Genomic DNA, 18,828 nt, shown 5'->3' with positions numbered 1-18,828 from the left:
GTGCGTGCTCCCGTGATGGCCCCTGCCCGTGCCCCCCGCGATCTGCCCCCCCCCGCCCCGATCTGCTCCCCCTGCGATCTGCCTCCTCTGTCATCTCTATTCTGCTTCCTTCCTCCTTTGCTTCTCCAGTATCCCCCTCTGTTCTCCCCCTCCCCTCTCCCCTCGACGTCCTCTTACCTGCCTTCACCGGGTCGTCCGAGGTCTTCACTGGCCCGATCACATCTGCCTCCATCTCTGGGTCCTTCTTCCTGGGTCTTCTGCTGATCTGTCCAACGTCCTGCCTGCTGCTCCTGTACAGCTGTCTATCTTGCTTGCCTTCTGTTCCTCCTGCAGTTCTTCTGGTAAGTGATCCTCCTGCTAATTTTCTGGGTACTGTGAGTATAACTTTTTTTTTTCCCTGTATCCTGTCCATTTTTACACCTCATCTGTTCGTGCGTCTCGCCGAGCACTGATCACGGATGCAGATAACGGATCTGCATCCGTGGTCAATTTTTGGCGTGACTTTTTTTTTTCCGTATCCCCAACGCGTTTTGTATCGCATCTGTCTGTGCGTCCTGCCAAGCGCTGATCAGGGATGCACATAATGGATCTGCATCCCTGTTCAATTTTTGGCGTGACTTTTTTTCTTTTTTTCCGTATCCCCGACGCTTTTTATATCTCATCCGAACGTGCGTCCTGCAGCGGCCGATCAGTGCACCGCGTCTGTGCGTTTGAAAAGTCAAATGGCGTTCCTTTTCTTCTGAGCCCCACCATGCGCCCAAACAATTTATTTCCACCACATATGAGGTATCTGCGTACTCAGGAAAAATTGCACAATACGTTTTATGGTGCAGTTTTTCCTGATACCGTTGTTAAAAAAAAAAGCTACCTGGTTGATGCAAAAATTTTGTAGTAAAAAAAAATAAAATTTCACGGTTCAACGTTATCAACTTCTGTGGAGCCCCTGGGGGTGCAAGGGGCTCACCAAAAATCTAGATAAATTCTTTGAGGGGTGTAGTTTCCAAAATGGGGTCACTTGTGGGGGAGCTCCACTGTTTAGGCACCATAGGGGGTCTCCAAACATGACATGGCGTCCGCTAATGATTCCAACCAATTTTGCAGTCAAATGGTGCGCAATACGTTTTATGGTACATTTTTTCCTGATACCTTTGTGAAAAAAAAAGCTACGTGGTTCAAGTAACAGTTTTGTGGTGGAAAAAAAAAAAATTGTATTCATGGCTCAACATTATCAACTTCTGTGGAGCCCCTTGGGGCTCGCTAAACATCTAGATAAATTCCTTGAGGGGTCTAGTTTCCAAAATGGGGTCACTTGTGGGGGAGCTCCATTGTTTAGGCACCTCAGGGGGTCTCCAAATGCAACATTACGTCAGCTAATGATTCCAACCAATTTTGCTGTCAAATGGTGCTCTTTCTCTTCTGAGCCCCGCCATGCACCCAAACAATTACTTCCACCACATATGAGGTATCGTCATACTCAGAAAAAATGCACTATAAATTTCATGGTGCATTTTTTCCTGATACCCTTGTGAAAAAAAAGCTACCTAGTTGAAGCAACAGTTTTGTGGTAAACATTTTCTTTTTTTCTTTTCACGGCTCAACGTTATAAACTTCTGTGAAGCCCCCAGGTGTTCAAAGTGCACACCAAACACCTAGAAAAATTATTTGAGGGCTCTAGTTTCCAAAATGAGGTCACTTTTGGGGGAGCTCCGTTGTTTAGGCACCACAGGGGGTCTTCAAACCCGACATGGCGTCCGCTAATGAGTGCAGCTTATTTTGCACTCAAAAATTCAAATAGCGCTCTATGCCTTCCGAGCCCTCCCGTGTGCCCAAACATTTGATTTCCACCACATATGAGGTATCTGCGTACTCAGGAGAAAATGCACAATGCATTTTATGGTGCATTTTTTACTGATACCCTTGTGAAAAAAAAGCTACCTAGTTGAAGCAACAGTTTTGTGGTAAAAAAAAAAAAATTCTTTTCACTGCTCAACGTTATAAACTTCTGTGAAGCCCCCAGGGGTTCAAAGTGCTCACCAAACATCTAGAAAAATTATTTGAATTATTTGAGGGCTCTAGTTTCCAAAATGGGGTCACTTGTGGGGTAGCTCCATTGTTTAGGCACCTCAGGGGGTCTTCAAACCCGACATGGCGTCCGCTAATGAGTGCAGCTAATTTTGTGTTCAAAAATTCAAATGGTGGTCCTTCCTTTTCGAACTTTGCCGTGCGCCCAAACAATTGATTTTTACCACATATGGGGTATCGGCGTACTCAGGAGAAAATGCACAATAAATTGTAGGGTGCACTTTCTTTTTTCTCCCTTGTGAAAATTAAAATTTTATGGCTAAAGTAACATTTTCATTTTTTCCTTCCACATTGCTTTGGTTGCTGTTAAGCACCTAAAGGGTTAATAAACTTCTTGGATGTGGTTTTGAACAGAGTGACGGGTGCATATTTTAGAATGGGGTCCCTTTTGGGTATTTTCTGTCACCTCGGCCTCTCAAACTCACCTCAAATGTGATGTGGTCCTTAAAAAAAATTCTTTTGTAAATTTTGTTGGAAAAATGAGAAATTGCTGATTAACTTTGACCCCTTCTAACGAAAAAAAAATTTGTTTCGAAAATTGTGCTGATCTAAAGTAGACATGTGGGAAATTTTTTTTACTAACTATTTTGTGTGACATATCTCTCAGATTTATAGGCATACATTTTCAAAGTTTGAAAATTGCGAAATTTTCAAAATTTTTGCAAAATTTCCTAAATTTTCACAAATAAACGCAAAAAATATCTGCCTAAATTTACCACTGACATGAAGTACAATATGTCACGAAAAAACAATCTCCGAATCGCCAGGATCCGTTGAAGCGTTCCAGAGTTATAACCTGTCAAAGTGACACTGGTCAGAATTGCAAAAAAATGGCCCGGTCATTAGGGTGTTTTAGTGGCCGGGGGTGAAGGGGTTAAAATGTTTTGCTGCATCCTGTTACTGCATTTGTGTCTGTGACCTGGGCAGGTAAACACTGTTGCCCTTTTTTGCTGTGAATATATAAATGGTTAAATCACCCCCCATTTTTATTGCCGCACTTACATCAAAAATAAAATGGCTCAACAGATCATCTGCACCATAAAATGGTATGAATAGAAACGTCAGCACATTGCACAAATACCATGACCTCACACTGCTCCATATATGAAAACATTACAGGTCTCAGAAAAGGGTATATATATATACACACCGTGTTTCCCCGAAAATAAGACCTCCCAGGAGTTTTCAGGGGAGCTTTAATATAAGACATCCCCTGAAAATAAGACCTAGCTGCGGTCAATAATGAAGTGTCATGCAGCGGTGAAAGAGGTAAAGACACTGCAGGATACTTCATTATAGGCAGCGGGCACCCCCAGAAGAGAGAAGAAAGAAGACCCCCGATTTATACTTACCAGACGCCGACCGGGAGCAGGTGAGCGCTTCAAGGTCCTGCAGCGGAACACACACACACACACACACACACACACACACACACTCTACAGATCGCATCCACACACTCACAACATCCGGCGATATCGCTTGCTTCTCGGTGGCGATACTGTGCACTCTGCGTGCAGTGACCTTCCAGGACCTGCCAGAGGATCACATGGCCGGAATCATGTGGTATGTCCGGATGTTGTGTGTGTGTGTGCGCGCGTATGTGCGATATTGTGTGTGTATGTGTGAGAATGTATCTGTGAGTGTCGGCAGGTGGCAGAGGAGCACAGCGTGCAGCACAGCTGCTGGGACCGCCCACCGGAGGGCACAGGGAGAAGTGTGTGTGATATATATATATATATACCGTATATACTGGCGTATAAGACGACTTTTTACCCCCTTAAAATAATGGCTACAGTGGGGGGTCGTCTTATACGCCGGATATACGGGGGGGGGGGGGGGGGTTTGTGTATATATATATGTACACTGCAGCGTCCAGGGGAGGTGGGGGCAGCAGCTCTGGAGCACATGGGAACGCTGCGGGCTGCAGAGCCTTTGATCTCCTGCACCCGCTCATATAATATGCACAGCCGCTGTCCATCTCCAATGGTGCTGAAATCGCACGCAGTGAGGGGCTGGGGCAGCAGTGCATATTATATGAGCCTGCGTCCCAGTGTGATCGCACATGCCCACCCCTGTGTTAGATTTGGCCCCCAGGCTGCTGCTCATTCTAAAATAAAAAAGCTTTACTTACCCCTGCAGCGTTTCTCCCCGTGTCCCTGCTTCCACTGTGATCAGGCAGAGATCTCAGGCTGCTGTGCCGATCACATGACCGCACTGAGAACCAGGAAGTGGAAGAACAGAAGCACGAGCCAGACAGGAGGGAGCTCAGCGCTGGAGGAGATAAGGAAAGAGGGTTTTATTTTACTATGGGCAGCAGCCTAGGGGCCATATCTGACACAGGGGGACTTGTGCGATCTATATAGGGGCCATGGGCAGCACTATGGGGGAGATATCTGACACAGGGGGACTTGTGCGATCTATAGGGGCCATGGGCAGCACTATGGGAGAGATATCTAACACAGGGGGACTTGTGCAATCTATATAGGGGCCATGGGCAGCACTATGGGGGCGATATCTAACACAGGGGGACTTGTGCGATCTATAGGGGCCATGGGCAGCACTATGGGGGCGATATCTAACACAGGGGGACTTGTGCGATCTATATAGGGGCCATGGGCAGCACTATGGGGGCGATATCTAACACAGGGGGACTTGTGCGATCTATAGGGGCCATGGGCAGCACTATGGGGGCGATATCTGACACAGGGGGACTTGTGCGATCTATATAGGGGCCATGGGCAGCACTATGGGGGCGATATCTGACACAGGGGGACTTGTGCGATCTATATAGGGGCCATGGGCAGCACTATGGGGGCGATATCTGACACAGGGGGACTTGTGCGATCTATATAGGGGCCATGGGCAGCACTATGGGGGAGATATCTAACACAGGGGGACTTGTGCGATCTATAGGGGCCATGGGCAGCACTATGGGGGCGATATCTAACACAGGGGGACTTGTGCGATCTATATAGGGGCCATGGGCAGCACTATGGGGGAGATATCTAACACAGGGGGACTTGTGCGATCTATATAGGGGCCATGGGCAGCACTATGGGGGAGATATCTAACACAGGGGGACTTGTGCGATCTATAGGGGCCATGGGCAGCACTATGGGGGCGATATCTAACACAGGGGGACTTGTGCGATCTATAGGGGCCATGGGCAGCACTATGGGGGAGATATCTAACACAGGGGGACTTGTGCGATCTATATAGGGGCCATGGGCAGCACTATGGGGGAGATATCTAACACAAGGGGACTTGTGCGATCTATATAGGGGCCATGGGCAGCACTATGGGGGCGATATCTAACACAGGGGGACTTGTGCGATCTATATAGGGGCCATGGGCAGCACTATGGGGGCGATATCTAACACAGGGGGACTTGTGCGATCTATAGGGGCCATGGGCAGCACTATGGGGGCGTTATCTAACACAGGGGGACTTGTGCGATCTATAGGGACCATGGGCAGCACTATGGGGGCGATATCTAACACAGGGGGACTTGTGCGATCTATAGGGGCCATGGGCAGCACTATGGGAGAGATATCTAACACAGGGGGACTTGTGCGATCTATATAGGGGCCATGGGCAGCACTATGGGGGAGATATCTAACACAGGGGGACTTGTGCGATCTATAGGGGCCATGGGCAGCACTATGGGGGCGATATCTAACACAGGGGGACTTGTGCGATCTATAGGGGCCATGGGCAGCACTATGGGGGAGATATCTAACACAGGGGGACTTGTGCGATCTATAGGGGCCATGGGCAGCACTATGGGGGCGATATCTGACACAGGGGGACTTGTGCGATCTATAGGGACCATGGGCAGCACTATGGGGGCGATATCTAACACAGGGGGACTTGTGCAATCTATATAGGAGCCATGGGCAGCACTATGGGGGCGATATCTAACACAGGGGGACTTGTGCGATCTATATAGGGGCCATGGGCAGCACTATGGGGGCGATATCTAACACAGGGGGACTTGTGCGATCTATATAGGGGCCATGTGCAGCACTATGGGGGCGATATCTAACACAGGGGGACTTGTGCGATCTATAGGGGCCATGGGCAGCAGCATGGGGGCGTTATCTAACACGGGAACGTGTGCAATCCATAGGGGACCATAGGCAGCACAGGGGAACGTGTGCCATCACAAGGGGGCTATATTCAATATAAGGGGGCCATATCCAGATTAAGGGGGCTAATTTTAGGATGGGGGGCTATGAGGGACATATACCCTATATGATTTGTTAGAGGGACACTGGCATTATAAGATGGACCCCATTTAACATTAAAAAAAAATTCTCTTTTCCTTCACCAAATTTGGGGGTGCGTCTTATAATCAGGTGCGTCTTATAAAGCGAAAAATACGGTATATATCATACAGCAGGGGTCGGGAACCTATGGCTCGCGAGCCAGATATGGCTCTTTTGATGGCCGTATCTGGCTCGCAGACAGGGCTCCTACCTGTCTATGGGCAAATGCCGGGGCCCTGGAGAGCCGGGGGGGCCCACTCGGCCTCGTCAGTTCTCCTGTCCCTTGGCCGGGGCCCACTCGCCTTTAAAGTTCTGCTGCCCCCGGCCGAGTTCCGGGGACCGCAGTCCTCGGCAGCAATCTGCGGCGCCGTCACTTTAAGGCGCGCAGACATCCTGTTTTGAATTTCATCTGTGGGCGGAGCTACCGCCTTCTCAGTCCCACAGATGAAGGAGGCGAGCTTCTGTCCGGCGCTGTGTGGGCCCCCTCTCCACCGTGACCTAATCGGGTAAATGCCCTCCCCGCCTCCCCATTATGGGCCCCGGTGAGCTGCTTCTAACCCCCCAGATGTATGCCCTGCCAATCCCCCCCCCCCCCCCGCCGATGCCGTGGGTGCTGTACCCGCCGAGCCGCGGGTGCAGGCCCCACAGAGCAGCAGAGTTGTGTGTGTTTGTCTGTATGTAGCAGAGTTGTATGTGTTTGTCTGTATGTAGCAGAGTTGTATGTGTTTGTCTGTATGTAGCAAAGTTGTGTGTGTTTGTCTGTATGTAGCAGAGTTGTGTGTGTTTGTCTGTATGTAGCAGAGTTGTATGTGTTTGTCTGTATGTAGCAAAGTTGTATGTGTTTGTCTGTATGTAGCAGAGTTGTATGTGTTTGTCTGTATGTAGCAGAGTTGTATGTGTTTGTCTCTATGTAGCAGAGTTGTATGTGTTTGTCTGTATGTAGCAGAGTTTTATGTGTTTGTCTGTATGTAGCAGAGTTGTATGTGTTTGTCTGTATGTAGCAGAGTTGTGTGTATTTGTCTGTATGTAGCAGAGTTGTATGTGTTTGTCTGTATGTAGCAGAGTTGTATGTGTTTGTCTGTATGTAGCAGAGTTGTGTGTGTTTGTCTGTATGTAGCAGAGTTGTATGTGTTTGTCTGTATGTAGCAGAGTTGTATGTGTTTGTCTGTATGTAGCAGAGTTGTGTGTGTGTGTTTGTCTGTATGTAGAAGAGTTGTGTGTGTTTGTCTGTATGTAGCAGAGTTGTGTGTGTCTGTTTGTAGCAGAGTGTAGTACCATTGTTTCAGTCCAGTTGTGGCTTTATACAGCAGGGAGGAGCATTCCTTGCTGTACTAAGTGAACATTGGAGCGATTGATCTGTCAATGGCCCTTTAAAAACATATTGTACGGCTCTCGCGGAATTAAAATTAACATGTTGCAATCAAAGCAGACTTTTTTTCATTTGGGAGCGGGGTAGTCTTATACAGTGAGTATATCCCAAATTCTATATTTTTAGGGCAGAAGTTGGGGGTCGTCTTATACGCCGGCATATACGGTATATATTATATAATTTTTTTTTTCTTTTTCACAAGCTATACTTACTTTTTTCTTTTTTTTTTTTTTTTTTTTTAAGCTACTGACGTATAAGAGGTCAACAGAGGGAAAAAAAAAACACCTTTAAGTTTGATATCACCATAATTATACTGACTTTGGAAAATCATATTGCTAGGTCCTTTTTTTTTTTTTTTTCTGTCCCGAATGCTGTGAAAAGAAAACACAAAATACAATTTTTGGGATTGCGTTTTATTTATTTTTTTTTTTCTAACCATTTAATTGTATGGTTAAATGAATGGAGTTATAAACTACAACTTGTCCTGCAACATACAAGCCCTCATACGGCTATGTGAAGGGCAGATAAAAGAAAAGTTATAGATGTTGGGACAACCAAAAAATTGAAACAATGTATGGCCGATATTATTCACCGTTTAGAAACTTATTACACGTTCTATAGCTTTCAATCGCTGAGAGTCTGACCATCAACGATACTGAGACCTGGCGCTCTAAAGAAAGTGAACGTCAATCACTAACGCTCCAGTCACTCTAATCAGCCAAGTGCTGAACTCTGCTCTTTCTGCCATTCCTGTGACATAATTTCTAACCTAAATGACTTTCTGTCCGCTCCATCACCATAGCATGCCATAGAATAGCACGTCGCTGCAAGATGTTGTGGTATCCATGCTGGTTCAGTATGTCTTCAATTTTGAATAAATCCCAAACCGTGTCACCAAAGCACCCCCACACCATCACACCTCCTCCTCCATGCTTCACGGTGGGAACCAGCCATGTAGAGTCCATCCGTTCACCTTTTCTGCGTCACACAAAGACATGGTGGTTGGATCCAAAGATCTCATATTTGGACTCATCAGACCAAATCACAGATCTCCACTGGTCTAATGTCCATTCCTTGTGTTCTTTAGCCGAAACAAGTCTCTTCTGCTTGTTGCCTGTCCTTAGCAGTGGTTTCCTAGCAGATATTTTACCATGAAGGCCTGCTGCACAAAGTCAGCTCTTAACAGTTGTTCTAGAGATGTGACTGCTGCTGATCAGCAGAAATACTGTATTCCTGTGAGTGCTGGCTCTCTATCGGCTCTCACAGGAAAATTGTTATGGTAGCGTCGGTCATCAGTACAGCAGATCGAACGGTGATAAAACAGATATTTGTGGAGGGTATAGGGGGGTAGGAGCGAGCGCTGCATACTCACCGAGGCGCTGACATGGCGGCACACTCCTTCTGGGTCACGCTATTCCCTTCCAGAGCCGACAATTCAATATTCATTGTTTTCCCCGCCCACAGGCGCGTGTAATTGGTTGCAGCTAGACGACTGGCCCTGCAACTAATCATAGTTAAATATATTAACTATGATTAGTTGCAGGGCAAGTCGTCCATGTTTATACATCTGCATGGAGAGGTGTGTGCTGCAGAACGAGTAGCCCCCTGACAACTTTCTGGTATGTAACCAATGTGACCTAATACTTTAAGGACATTTTGTATGGTTTGGATTTGGGGTTTTTTGATATCTATTTATTCCACAGGCGATTGGGCCAATTATTTAACATCGTCTCCTGATGAACCCCAATCAATTAAATGGGGAGAAACGCGTCGAGACTGAGATTTTGTGATTTTATATTATTGGGTTGAGGACCATGAAAGCCGAGACACCTTCACCTTAACCCCTTAACGACCTTGGACGTACTGAGTACGTCATGGTGACATGGTGCTAAAGGACCCATGACGTACTCAGTACGTCCTGGCGAAATCGCGGTCCCGGAGCCCCGGGGAGTGAAATTTATTTACTTAAACGGTGGATTCGGGAAGGAGGGGACCTCTGCCTGACGTCAGGAGGGGTGGTGCCTCCTCCCCGAACCTACAGAGGCTGTGATTGGCTGACGAACGCCGCTCAGCCAATTACAGCCACTGTAATGTTCCAGCCATTGAAAATGGCTGGAACATTGAAATCCAGCCCTGATCAGTGCTGCTGTAGCACTGGCCATTGGCTGGAGCTGGGTGATCGATGCTTCACCCGCCCCCAGCTCTGATTGGAGAGACCGGTCTTGTGACCGCTCTCTCCAATCAATGTGGATCTGCGGCCTGTGACCGTCCCTGGAAGCCGAGGAGAGCGGTAAGTTGTTGTCCCCGCCGCCCGCCCCTGTCCCCGATCGCCCCGCCGCCCGCCCCTGTCCCCGCCGCTGCTCCCGCTTCACCGCCGCTGTCTCCGATCGCCCCGCCGCTGCTCCCGCTTCACCGCCGCTGTCTCCGATCGCCCCGCCGCTGCTCCCGCTTCACCGCTGTCCCCGCCGCTGTCTCCGATCGCCCCGCCGCTGCTGCCGCTTCACCGCTGTCCCCGCCGCCATGCTCCCGATGCACCGCTGTCCCCGCCGCCATGCTCCCGCTCCACCGCCGTCCCCGCCGCCATGCTCCCGCTGCACCGCTGTCTCCGCCGCCGCTCTCGATCCACCGCCGTCCCCGCCGCCATGCTCCCGCTGCACCGCTGTCTCCGCCGCCGCTCCCGATCCACCGCCGTCCCCGCCGCCATGCTCCCGCTGCACCGCCGTCCCCGCCGCCATGCTCCCGCTGCACCGCTGTCTCCGCCGCCGCTCCCGATCCACCGCCGTCCCCGCCGCCATGCTCCCGCTGCACCGCTGTCTCCGCCGCCGCTCCCGATCCACCGACGTCCCCGCCGCCATGCTCCCGCTGCACCGCTGTCTCCGCCGCCGCTCCCGATCCACCGACGTCCCCGCCGCCATGCTCCCGCTGCACCGCTGTCTCCGCCGCCGCTCCCGATCCACCGCCGTCCCCGCCGCCATGCTCCCGCTGCACCGCTGTCTCCGCCGCCGCTCCCGATCCACCGCCGTCCCCGCCGCCATGCTCCCGATCCACCGCCGTCCCCGCCGCCGCTCCCGATCCACCGCCGTCCCCGCCGCCGCTCCCGATCCACCGCCGTCCCCGCCGCCATGCTCGCCACTGTCCCCGCCGCCGTCGCACCCACCTTTTTCAGCCGCTGCTGCCCCCGATCGGCGGCGGCCGCCGCCTCCTTCATCGGCTGCCCCTTCTCCATCGCCACACCACCTATCCCTCCATGTGCTGCAAGCCACCCTCCCCCCACGTGGGGGGAGGGGTGGCTGGCTTGCAGCACATGTGGGGGGAGGGTGGCTGGCTTGCAGCACATGTGGGGGGAGGGAGGGGGGCTTGCAGCACATGTGGGGGGAGGGAGGGGGGCTTGCAGCACATGTAGGGGGAGGGAGGGGGGCTTGCAGCACATGTAGGGGGAGGGAGGGGGGCTTGCAGCACATGTAGGGGGAGGGTGGCTGGCTTGCAGCACATGTGGGGGGAAGGTGGCTGGCTTGCAGCACATGTGCTGCAAGCCACCCTCCCCCTACATGTGCTGCAAGCCAGCCACCCTCCCCCTACATGTGCTGCAAGCCCCCCTCCCTCCCCCTACATGTGCTGCAAGCACCCCTCCCTCCCCCTACATGTGCTGCAAGCCCCCCTCCCTCCCCCTACATGTGCTGCAAGCCCCCCTCCCTTCCCCTACATGTGCCATCTCTCTCTCCCATCAGACTCTGCCCCCCTCCCCGATCTGCTGCCTGCTCTCTCCCATTTTCCATCTACTGCCCCCTCTCACCCTCCTCGATCTGTTGCCTCCTTCATCTGCTGCCTCTTCTGTCTGCTGCCTCTTCTGTCTGCTGTGATCCTGCTGCCTAGATCCATCCTGTAAGGTAGGTATCCCCATCTCACCCCCCCCCCATCCTCTGCCGCTCCTCCATCCGCTGCGCCATTTCCCATCCATCCGCTGCGCCATTTCCCATCATCCATCCGCTGCGCCCTTTCCCATCCTCTGCCGCTCCTCCATCCGCTGCGCCCTTTCTCATCTGCCGCCCCGCCCTCTCGCATCGCATTATCCAGCGCAGTTGCTCGCTTCCAGACTGCAGTGGATGATGCGATGCGAGACTCGTGCATTGCTCTCACGTTTGGCACTGGTCTTGGCAGGCGCTCATTTTTTTTTTTTTTTTCTACTGATGTCTGTATTTTTTATTTCGCCAAACTAATTTTTTTTGTATGGGGGGGGGGGGTCTAGTTTCCAAAATGGGATCACATGTGGGGGAGCTCCATTGTTTAGGCACCTCAGGGGGTCTCCAAATGAAACATGGCGTCTGCTAATAATTCCAATCAATTTTACTGTGAAATGGCGCTCCTTCTCTTCTGAGCCCCGCCGTACGCCCAAACAATTGATTTCCACCACATATGAGGTATCGTCGTACTCAGGAGAAATTGCACAATACATTTTATGGTGCATTTTTTCCTGATACCCTTGTGGAAAAAAAGCTACCTGTTTGAAAAAACAATTTTGTGGTAAAAAAAATAAAATATTTTCACGGCTCAACATTACAAACGTTTGTGAAGCCTCCAGGGGTTCAAAGTGCTCCCTAAACAGCTAGATAAATTCCATGAGGGGTCTAGTTTCCAAAATGGGGTCAATTGTGGGGGAGCTCCATTGTTTAGGCACTTCAGGGGGTCTCCAAACGCAACATAGCGTCCGCTAATAATTCCAACCAATTTTGCTGTGAAATGGCGCTCCTTGCCTTCCGAGTCCTGCCGTGCGCCCAAACATTTGATTTCCACCACATATGGGGTATCTGCGTACTCAGGAGAAAATGCACAATACATTTTATGGTGCATTTTTTCCTGATACCCTTGTGATAAAAAAAGCTACCTGGTTGAAGCAACAGTTTTGTGGTAAAAAAAAAAATTTTTCTTTTCACGGCTCAACGTTATAAACTTCTGTGAAGCCCCCAGGGGTTCAAAGTGCACATAAAACATCTAGAAAAAATATTTGAGGGCTCTAGTTTCCAAAATGGGGTAACTTATGGGGGAGCTCCATTGTTTAGGCACCTCGGGGAGTCTTCAAACCCGACATGGCGTCCGCTAATGAGTGCAGCTAATTTTGCACTCAAAAATTCAAATGGCGCTCCTTGCCTTCCGAGTCCTGCCGTGTGCCCAAACATTTGATTTCCACCACATATGGGGTATCTGCGTACTCAGGAGAAAATGCACAATACATTTTATGGTGCATTTTTTCCTGATACCCTTGTGATAAAAAAAGCTACCTGGTTGAAGCAACAGTTTTGTGGTAAAAAAAATTTTTTTTCTTTTCACGGCTCAACGTTATAAATTTCTGTGAAGCCACCAGGGGTTCAAAGTGCACATCAAACATCTAGAAAAAATATTTGAGGGCTCTAGTTTCCAAAATGGGGTCACTTATGGGGGAGCTCCATTGTTTAGGCACCTCGGGGAGTCTTCAAACCCGACATGGCGTCCGCTAATGAGTGCAGCTAATTTTGCACTCAAAAATTCAAATGGCGCTCCTTGCCTTCCGAGTCCTGCTGTGTGCCCAAACATTTGATTTCCACCACATATGGGGTATCTGCGTACTCAGGAGAAAATGCACGATACATTTTATGATGCATTTTTCCTGATACCCTTGTGAAAATACTAATTTTTATGGCTAAAGTAACATTTTTGTGTTAAAAAAGTAAAATTTTCATTTTTTTGTCTACATTGCTTTGGTTGCTGTGAAGCTCCTAAAGGGTTAATAAACTTCTTGGATGTGGTTTTGAGCAGAGTGAGGGGTGCAGATTTTAGAATTGGGTCACTTTTGGGTATTTTCTGTCGCCTAGGTTTCTCAAATCACTCCAAATGTGATGTGGTACCTAAAAAATTTTTTTTTGTAAATTTTGTTGGAAAAATGAGAAATTGGTGATGAACTTTGAACCCTTCTAACTTCCTAACGGAATTTTTTTTTTTTTCAAAAATTGCGCTGGTGTAAAGTAGACATGTGGGAAATGTTATTTAGTAACTTTTTTGTCTGACATATCTCTCAGATTTATGGGCATAAAATTTCAAATTTTGAAAATTGCAAAATTTTCAAAATTTTCGCCAAATTTCCGAAATTTTCACAAATAAACGCAAAACATATCGGCCTAAATTTACCACTGACATGAAGTACAATATGTCACGAAAAAACAATCTCAGAATCGCCAGGATCCGTTGAAGTGTTCCAGAGTTATAACCTGTCAAAGTGACACTGGTCAAAATTGCAAAAAATGGCCGGGTCTTTAAGGTGAAAACAGGCTGGGGGCTGAAGGGGTTAAAGGAAAAAAACTGCTAAGGGACTTTTGACCCGAATGTATCTCAGATAAGTGCAAATTGTTTATTTTCTATTTTCCCTCACTATTTAATGGTATAACCCTTTAGATTTTACCCGAAAAGAAGGGAGCTCAGGGAGATCATAGGAGGGAAAGCCGCCGAGGAATGGGGGCACCTCTTTACCTTTAGGGTGCGTGTAACCTAGGTTATATCTCCATTGGCAGGCAGAGGAAAGAGAGAACGAGGGTTATCTAGAGATTTTTCCCATTGGCAGTACTATGAAGGTGACATAATAGTGGAATAACTGGTTTGTTCCTTTGGTGAATAATATTGGGGCTATCCCATGGTCCTGGGATTTTTTGTGTGTGTCACATTTACACAGGTGGAATTTTGATTTGTTTTAATATATTTCAATAAAAATTATTTTTAGATATACTAATTGAGGTAGCTTCTGTGTGCAAATGCATCTATTAGATGTGACAATCCCGGTGTGATACTGGCTCTTCCCGGTGGTGTGATGTGGTGCCAATCGGGTTAATAGCGGCGCACAGCTGCTACTAAATTGTAGGTTTGTGATGGCACAGGCGTCTATCAGATACCTGCATCACACAAACCTGTAAATGAATGTAAATAAACAAGACACAGAGAAATATCCTTCATTTGAAACAAAGTACAAAACACGCCCTCCTTCACCACTTTATTAACCCCCAAACACAGCCCTCCAGGTCCGGCGTAATCCACACGTCGTCCCACGATGTCACATCCAGCTCTGCTACATGTCAGAGCGAGCAGCCATAGAGAAGACTGCCAGCTCTGCATGTAGCCTATTACTGAGCCGCGATAACCGCAGCAGAGACTGTCACAGGCTGGGGGCGTGTCAGCCTGCAACCAATCACAGATGAGAGGACGGCCGGTGGGCGGGGAAAATACGGAAAGCTGTGTGATTGCGTGCACAGTACAGGAAGTGAAAGTGCGACCCGGAAGCAGTGTGCCGCCATGACAACGAGTCTCAGTAAGTATGAAACACGCTTATTTGTTGTTTTATGTATTTTTACTTTTTGTTGAATCCATATCGTGCACCCGAAATCCCGCGCCCGGGTCTGGCACAGAAATATCATTGAAACCGCGCGGATCCTGATCCGCTCAGCCCTAGTCATCAGCTGACCCCGCGCTACCATAGCAACACATTGGTGCCCCGTCATTATGTCACAGAGCCACCAATGGTGGCTGGGAGCGGCGTGATCCCCACCACGGCCATATTAATTGCGCTGTCAGTATTTTACAGCGTGATGTTAGGGGTTAACAGGTGCGGGTGGATCTCTGATCCACCTACGCCTGTTAGCCTCACATCTCTGCTGTTCATGTCAGAAGAGATGGGAGGGGAAAGATACGGGCTCACCGCCGGAGCCCGTGGCATCCGTAGGCAGGCGACCAAGGAAGTAACAGTATGTCTTTGGTTGTAAAAGGGTTAAAACCTTACCTTTCATCAGTTACATCAGTGTATATAAGGACAGAGAAGGACAAGGGCCTAACTGCAGCCACCTGCCTTGGGAAGCTATATAAATGACATGTCTAGTCTCCCGTAACTTACCTGTACTCAACCTTCGATCCTCACAAGATCTCCTTCTCTACTCCCCTCTAATCTCCTCTTCCCACAATCACATATAAGATTTCTCCTGTGCCTCCCCCTTACTCTGGAATGCTCTACCTCAGCATATCAGACTCTCACCTACCGCGGAAACTTTCAAAAGGAACCTGAAGACCCCCTTCTTCCGACAAGCCTACAAGCTGCAGTAACCCTCGGTCCACCATAGCATTTCACGACCCCCTCGGTCCTAACCTGTTGTATCGTCACCCATTCCCTGTAGACTGTGAGTCCTCGCGGACAGGGTCCTCTCTCCTCCTGTACAGTCTGTGCCTTGTATTGTTCATGATTATTGTACTTTTCTATGTATGCCCCTTTTTCACATTTAAAGCCCCATGGAATAAATGGTACAATAATAATAATATTATTATTATTATTATTATTATTGCCTAGCTCAGAGAGAGGGATCACTCTCGTTCGTACAAAGTACAAAAAATACTTTTTTATTTTTTTATTATAGTCTGAGATATTTTGGAAATGAATTGATTGGTTATCCAAGACTATTTTAATTAAGAACTATGGGCTTCAACACTAACAGGAAGGTAGTTATCACCTGCCTGTTCTACCGGCACCGACTCAATAGGTCACGGACCTCTCCTGCTGGGCATGCTGCTGCTCACATCAGCAGAGCAGCTCTTCCCCTTCCGCTCTTCTCTGTTGTCTGCCGACATCACAGCCGGCTCCCCGCAGTTAGGCTATGTGCGCACGTGTGTGCTCTGCACCGCACCTAAAAGGTGCGCTTCAGAGCGCAGCTGAAAAGCTGCGTTCTGAAGCGCATGGTGCCGGCAGAGAACGTGCGCTCTGCATGCTGCCTCTCCCTATAGACAGCATGCAAACCGCACGGAAGAAGTAAGGGGATGTGCGCATGTGTGCGTATTGTATGCAGTTACGCTGCGTTCTGCACCACAGCGTAACTGCATGCGTCCTGCATCCCCTGCACAATCTATGGAGATTGTGCAGGAGCCGTGCGCATGTGGCGTATTAGAACGCAGCGATTCTGCTGCTGCCCGCATCGCTGCGTTCTAAGTGACATGTCACTTCTTCCGTGCGCTTTGCATGCTGTCTATAGGGAGAGGCAGCATCCAGGGCGCACGTTCTCTGCCGGCACCATGCGCTTCAGAACGGAGCTTTTCAGCTGCGCTCTGAGCGCACCTTTTAGGTGCGGTGCAGACCGCACATGTGCGCACATAGCCTGAAATGTCACTTCTTAGAACGCAGCGATTTGGGCAGCAGCCGAATCGCTGCGTTTTAATACGACACGTGCACACGGCTCCTGCACAATCTCCATAGACTGTGCAGGGGACGCAGGACGCATGCAGTTACGCTGCGGTGCAGAACGCAGCGTAACTGCATGCAATACACACACGTGCGCACATCTCCTTAGGCGGTAGGGAGACAGCTGTCAGACAGCATGAGGTCCCCAGACACACCCCATCCGCATAGTGAAAAAGAAGCTGCTGTTCAGGCGATGCGACGTGAGAGGAAGCCGCAGAATCGCCATCAGGAATGGTCTGTGACCGCTGTGTGCCTGCAAAGATCAGCACCGGGCAGAACAGGCAGGTAGTTAGCAACTACCTGCCTGTTGGTTCTTAGGCCCGTAGTTAAAAAATAAAATTGTCTGGGATAACCCCTGTCAGGGTAATGTTGGGAAACTGTTCATTTTCTTGATGAAACAAGAAGAAATTATCCAGATTTTTTTTTTCCTTTATAATAAAATTCACCTTTTTATTGGTAATTTCTTTAAAATCACTGAAGAAAATATTGCATGATTCATGAGTGATCTAGCAGGTCCATAGGAGATGTAAGGCTCACATCAGACGTGTTGATGCCTAAACCAAGATAGACATTTGTGGGTTAATGAGAGCTGATGGGTCTTAAGCAAAATGCTGGACATGTAATAAATCCGTTTGGCGCAGTCGGGGTCATATACATGGCATGTAATTATATAGCCATTAGCCAATAGATTAGAATTGTGCCGCATTATATGATATCCTATCTGGCAGCGGTGACCTCGTTATGAAATATTCACCGGCCGCTTCTGCTTTGTAACCTTTTACAGATTGCTGCCCGAGAACTGAACATTTATTGCCACCTAGACCACAACTTTATGACCGCGAGCATTCCCACCCACAGATTATTTGTCCATGTCAGACGGCTCGTGGCTAAAGGATTTAAAGTAAGTTTGTGTTTTATATATGTGATCAGCAATTATGTCTCATTTCCATTCTGGTCATTAGTACATAAAATGCAGATTAAACGAATGACCTTTATGAACATTTGCTGTGAGTTTTTATTTAAACACCATTGTTAGGTCTCGATGTGACCGCTCCATGGAGAATTCATATCAGTATGTCATTCCACAGTTCTCCACCAGATGGCAGTAGATTACTGTGAATGTCTCAATTCATCAATTTTATTTATTTATTTATTTTTTTTTTCAGGTTGGAGTTGTGAAACAAACGGAGACCGCAGCGCTGAAGGCGGCCGGAGAAAACAAGAACGCTTTATTTACAAGGCAGCTCACGGCTTTGTACACAAAATCAACGCTCATTGGAGAAGATATCCTTTTACTTAGTTTACTTGCGGGTGTTTGATCTCTCTTGTTGTTTTAAATATATCGCCCCAAATATTAAAGAGATTCTGTCAACAGGATTTTACACCCCCAAACTTTTTATTTGTGCAGCATGTGGCTCTTTCAAACAAGTCTAGCAATATTTTTACATAGCCTGTTACTGGGAAATCAGCATTTGAATTGATATGCAAATGAGTCTGAAGAACTATGAGGGGCTCCTGCTTGGTCTTTGGCTTTACCCAGAAAGAAATGAGATAGGATAATGAAACTTTACATTTATTCCACATACTCTCCACTGATTTCGGTTGTGCCTCAAATCAGGCATCCGTAGCAGCCATGCATCAGAAATGTGAAAGTTGGTACCCTTAAGGTGTTTTCAGGTTTAGAAACAGATGATAGTCGGAGGGAGCTAGATCTGGTGAATAAGGTGGGTGGTCAGCCAGCTGGAAGCCCAGCTCTGCCAGTTTTGCCGTGGTCTCTTGTGCAGTGTGAGTGGAGGCGTTGTCTTGCAGGAATAAGATTCCTTTGAACAGCTTGCCGCACCTTTTGGCCTTCAGAGCTGCCTTCAATTGGTCCA

At 48.5% G+C, this 18,828-nt stretch overlaps 1 protein-coding gene across 1 annotated transcript in view; it reads left to right on the top strand.

Moving 5' to 3' along the window:
* The window catches only part of MSH3 (mutS homolog 3), a 267,619-nt gene that overhangs the window by 21,566 nt on the left and 227,225 nt on the right, over positions 1-18,828 (top strand). Inside the window, exons 5-6 of the mRNA XM_075325143.1 lie at positions 17,739-17,855; positions 18,121-18,240. Of these exons, the coding sequence (XP_075181258.1) occupies positions 17,739-17,855; positions 18,121-18,240 (237 nt within the window). The remainder of the gene's footprint in view (positions 1-17,738; positions 17,856-18,120; positions 18,241-18,828) is intronic.

This window comes from Anomaloglossus baeobatrachus, chromosome 1, assembly GCF_048569485.1.
Source record: "Anomaloglossus baeobatrachus isolate aAnoBae1 chromosome 1, aAnoBae1.hap1, whole genome shotgun sequence".
Taxonomy (NCBI): domain Eukaryota; kingdom Metazoa; phylum Chordata; class Amphibia; order Anura; family Aromobatidae; genus Anomaloglossus; species Anomaloglossus baeobatrachus.
Note: the sequence above shows the minus strand (reverse complement) of the source record. Positions and strands in the feature narration are given on the sequence as shown.